Source organism: Montipora capricornis, chromosome 11 (genome assembly GCF_036669925.1).
Source record: "Montipora capricornis isolate CH-2021 chromosome 11, ASM3666992v2, whole genome shotgun sequence".
Lineage (NCBI taxonomy): Eukaryota > Metazoa > Cnidaria > Anthozoa > Scleractinia > Acroporidae > Montipora > Montipora capricornis.
In genome coordinates this window covers 4,345,787-4,350,786 of record NC_090893.1, presented here as the reverse complement: position 1 = coordinate 4,350,786, position 5,000 = coordinate 4,345,787, and the positions used below count along the sequence as shown (strand labels likewise).

At 39.0% G+C, this 5,000-nt stretch overlaps 1 protein-coding gene across 1 annotated transcript in view; it reads left to right on the top strand.

Annotated features, from left to right (window-relative positions):
- The window catches only part of LOC138023021 (L-threonine dehydratase catabolic TdcB-like), an 11,882-nt gene that overhangs the window by 2,640 nt on the left and 4,242 nt on the right, over positions 1 to 5,000 (top strand). The window contains exons 2-8 of the mRNA XM_068870057.1: positions 121 to 191; positions 283 to 328; positions 2,184 to 2,377; positions 3,335 to 3,382; positions 3,636 to 3,801; positions 3,887 to 3,920; positions 4,626 to 4,680. Of these exons, the coding sequence (XP_068726158.1) occupies positions 121 to 191; positions 283 to 328; positions 2,184 to 2,377; positions 3,335 to 3,382; positions 3,636 to 3,801; positions 3,887 to 3,920; positions 4,626 to 4,680 (614 nt within the window). The remainder of the gene's footprint in view (positions 1 to 120; positions 192 to 282; positions 329 to 2,183; positions 2,378 to 3,334; positions 3,383 to 3,635; positions 3,802 to 3,886; positions 3,921 to 4,625; positions 4,681 to 5,000) is intronic.

Sequence of the window (5,000 nt, the reverse complement as noted above, 5' to 3'; positions counted from 1 at the left end):
CTTTCCAATTCTGCTCAATAAATTTGCATTATAGTGACTATATCGTCATTATATCATCATGTCTGAATACAAAATCAAATCCAGAGATGGTGGGTATTTGGCACTGTTTCTTTTTTATAGAAAAGTTGTTTTCTTGATGAGTTTGCTGTTGAAGTCACCCTAAAGGAAGAGAACCTTTTGACAACCGGCAGGTATTTGGAATCTTGAACTGAGTTTTTTAGGTGAAATTTTAATAGAAAAAAAAACAATTCTTGATCGACTTTTCTCATCTTACAACCGTAGTTGGTTTGACAGGGCAGTCCTCAACGCTTTTCTGGTTTTATCAGAGGTAAGTGATTTAATTGTGAAAAACAATCGTCAGCCTTCGGCTTCGGCAAATAATTGACCTATTGGCCACTGACAAATCACGATATTTTGCTCAGCCACGCCCAATATTTGTTAAATAGTTTAACTTTACACTCGACCTCGTTATGAATATGCTACTATTTCGTATTTCAATTCAACTTCCACGCGAATCCTGTGGTTCAGCGGTAGCCTGCGAACAGGCTCTTTTGTAGCCGCGAGAGAATTGTGGCGGGAAAAAGATTTTAATCCGATCCTTTGACATATCTTCGCTACTTCTGCCGGTACAGATTTTTAAGATACTCCGCCACTTTGGCCCGTTCCATACTTCACACTGCAACAGCATTTACAAACGCGGTAACTTTGGTTCGCTACACTTACAACTTTCGTTGGAGTTTTGACGCTATACTAGCCATGAAAAAGGTTCGTATTCGCAACGAAACTCACATGTGTTTATTTCAGATCATGTTTGTTGACACTTCTCGTTGATTTTATTGGCTGGTTATTTGACACGATGCAAATGACATGTCACATTCCGAGGGGCGGAATTCAAAAAGGGGTATCTTGCATTACAAGCAACTAATCCTCTCGTGGCTACAACTTGAAGAGCCTGCTCGCAGGCTTGTTCAGCTGTGGTACCGTATTTTAGAAATTAGAAGGTAACATGATCAAAAATAAGACACAAATAACAGTGATAAACATATTGAACTTGTTCATTTTGATTATGACTTGACGTTTCGTATTTGCTCTACATACATTTTCAAAAGTAACCGTTGAAATTCAAACAGCTATTTATATATAACAAAGCGGATGAGGGGACTGGGAAGGTTCCTGTTCAAGGCAGTGTGCTCGCGTTGTTGTGAAGATTAAAATACTTCTTCTCTCAAAAGACAGACTTATTTTTCAATCTTACAATATCTTTCTTTTCCCTTGTTTATTTTTTGCCTTATTTACTTTTTCACTAAATAACCTTTTCAGTTTATGTACATAAACAAGAGATCTTTTGACATAGAGCGGTTTTCAAATGAGTGTCGTAAAACCAAAACCATAGTAATTACTTTAACCAATCAAAAAGGACGGAGACAATCCAGTAAACCAATCAAAACTCAAAGTAATTACACGTAGCCGACACAAAAGGCGGGAAAATGTGCACGCGCGAGCCACAATTGGTTTTGGTTTCACTTCTGATTGGTTGAAAAAGTGGCGCGAAAACTTTGAACCAATCACTTAGTGAAGTAGATGCAAAACCAAAGTAATTCGCTAATTACTTTCGACACTCAATTGAAAACCGCTCTAGAGCAATTTTTAAATGACTGTCGAAAGTAATTACGCGATTGCAATTGTTACGATTTGCAATTGCTTACGCGAGTTTCAATCGAGTGTCGTAAAACTGACCAAACCCAAAGTAATAGCCCATTTCCGTTCCTGTTTTGTTGGCGTTTTTGAGCCTGATTTGGAAGCCATTTTGTTAGCCTGGGTGACTCATCAACAAAATGACGATGTTGTTCTTGTCGTCACGCATGTGACAGGCATGCGCATTGATTACTTCACGTCTTATTAAGGACGCGAAACCATTTATACGAGGAAGTTCTCCGAAAATTATGTTCCAAGATAAGACGCGTCTTGTGTAAGTCGCGTCTAAAATAACTAGACGCGAACGCTTGTTTTGTACCATTTATACGAGCAGTTCGCGTCTTATGTAAGACGTGTCTTATTTTATCCTGTATAAATGGCCCTAATTTGTACTTCTCGTACCATATATCAACGCAGTGTCCAACTTAGTTGCATTACCGAGGATGAGTGTTCTTTGATAGGTCAGTGGTACATTATTATGGTTGCAGGAGCAGAGACGGCGGGGTGTTATTACAGTTTCGGAAAACAAACCCTTTATCCGAGCTCTTTATCATTTTGGTCCTAAACTTGGAATCCCAGTGACCTTGATGGTTCCAGTCGAAAGTGAAATTCAGGAAGAACTGTTGAGTCGACCCGGGCGAGTCATTGTTAGCTGTGGTTTTGACATAGAGGAGGTAAAAAAGTTGTTGACATCGTCAACTTTCTAAACACTCACCCCCTGGGAAGTAAAGACGTTTTAATGGGGTTCTAAGCACGAGACTGACGTATTCTCTATCTGATTTTTAAACTGATAGTCTCCAATAGAAAAAGGATAATTAGAATTGTGGAAGTGCCTAGACAAGTTAAAAAGACAACTTCTAAATTCCGGTTGCCGTTGGTGGCTAAAAAACCTCTAGCTCGTTATTAGACACCTTAAGATCGACGTTTACCGTTTTCCGTTTGCTGTTTGCGGTATGCCTCCTTCGTGTATTAAGAATCGCGTGATAACGACGCGTGGTAACATTGGATTTCAACGTTGTGCAACAGTTGTCGTTCAAACCTTGTAAAAACAAAACTGTTCTCTTGTTAATATTAAAATTCATATGAAATGAAAGAAAAAGGTTTTTTCTGTATATCAGTGCCAGGCATATGTGGGATCACAAAATATTCATGCAAACAAAAGTTGAGGTAAATGACTTACGCGAAAACCTTCCTCTTGCCGTCGAAAACGTGGAGAATTTTCCGTAAACGGGAGGTTGAAGTCTGGTCACGTGACCTGTAGAGGTTTGCGATCCGCGGTAAACGTCAATCTTAAGGTGTCTATTGTTGGTTCTCACTCACGTGATCAACAGCCATGTTTTTCAGCGAAAACAAAAGAAAACTTTTGCATAATAATAGAGTTGAATTCCCGGAGGATTTGGTTGGGGCTCCAACATGGCCTCCGTGACGGCATGTGAAAACCGAGAATTATTAGGAAACTAGTTGCTTGGCAACGGTCGAAAAGGACAAAATTAGTCTTCTGTCCAAGGCTGGACTCGTGGATGTTCTAGCGTTGAGTGACGTGAGTTTCTGGTCAATTACGAAGTGAAACGTGGCAACTGCATGAAGGTTTATGAATAAACTGCCATATTTGTCACATTTCTTGCTTTCAGACAAGAAGGTACGCAGAAGAGCTTGCTAAAGGAATTGGACTTGAAGTTATTAACAGGTAGACAGTATCCAGTCTGCCTTCTTATATCAGCTTCCAGAATTGCTTTTCGCCATAATTGTAAATGCAGGTTAGGTCATTTGTCGTAGAAATCGAAATTGCTCTTGGTGGCAAAAGTTGCTAACATCAAAAAAAGTTCTCAGAACTCCAATGGGTGGAAAAAACACGCAAAGATTCATCTACCCTTAGCATTGTTCAGTAATATCCGAATTTTGGTTTGCTTCGGTGATAACTTTTTCTCCTTTCTCTGCAGTGACCTAAGCTATCCCATGCTAGCAGGCCTCTGTACCTTGGGCTTGGAGATTGCTGATCAATGTGGATCCAATATCGATGCTATTCTCGTACCTTTTATGGACCGCAGCATTTTGAAAGCGCTTAAATGTTCTCTTAAATTTGTGTTGCCTCGCGTTCAGATCATAGTAAGTAACTCTTCTTTGCGATAATGAATAGAGCTAAAACTTGAGCCTAATAATATTCTTCATTTATAATTTTTTTCTTGTTTAGGGAGTTAACTTGGATACAAACGAAATAACGCGAGGTAAGATAGAAGTTTGTTTTTTCAAGCCTTCGTAAAGTAATGAAGATGCAATTTAAAATGGGCCCCAGGCCCCCGGTGAAATTACAGCTTCAAATGGTCGATGCCAGATTGAAGGGAGGTCTCCAAACTTAAAATTAATTCCCTATTCACACCAAAAAGACATTTTTAATTAAACTGGGTTTAACAAAATGTAAATTAGTCAAAAAAAAATGAAGGACAGGCTTTTACAAGAGATTCAGGTTAGCCTCAATACATGCTTTGATCTGTGCTAAATTTGTAGTCGACAAAAATCAGTATACATGATTTTAAAAGAAAACTCTTTAAAACCGTGTTTAAATAAACGTGTTTAAAACATGGTTAAGGTTTGGTGTGAACGGGGCATTATCAAGTTAAACTAGACATGGACGCTATTTGAGTGTATACTTGCATTGGGCTTTTAGATTCTAGTCCCCAGTTTTATTATCGGATAACTTTATGGATCGCAACTTACTAACGTGTTACAAGTAACTACTTGTAACACCTTGATAAAGAAAGGCAGTACCTTTCGAAATACTTGTAATTACAACAGATATTCCTTCACTGTTTGATCAGCCTTTCACTACTATTTTTTTTTTCTTTTTAAATCAACACTTATTTTTCAAGTTATTACCATAATACCCCAGCAAGCAAAAACAACATTGTTGTCCATTATTTTATTTTATTCAGTTTCTAGGTCCTCGGACAAAGAAGATTCCTTAGAAGACGCTGTTCTATGCATCAGGTACTCATTAACATAAGCAACTTGTAGTAGTAGGCCTCCATCGGTCAGGGTCAACCGTGGGTGACGTCTCCCATTTTAATCCTGTTGTACTCTTCTGCCCCAAAAAAGCGGTGTCACTTGTGACTGAAAGTGACTGTCTCCGAACGCAAACAGGCCGCATCTGAGTGTGGTCTCTGGTCTATTACTTCGGGCTTCTTTCTGCGCAAACGCTTCTCCGCTGATACAATCATGCATCAGTTCATTTTGCCTCGGATATCTGGAATATTCTAGATACCTCCTTAAGGGAAACAGAGTCCGTGGCTGCTTTTAAGCGTGGACTG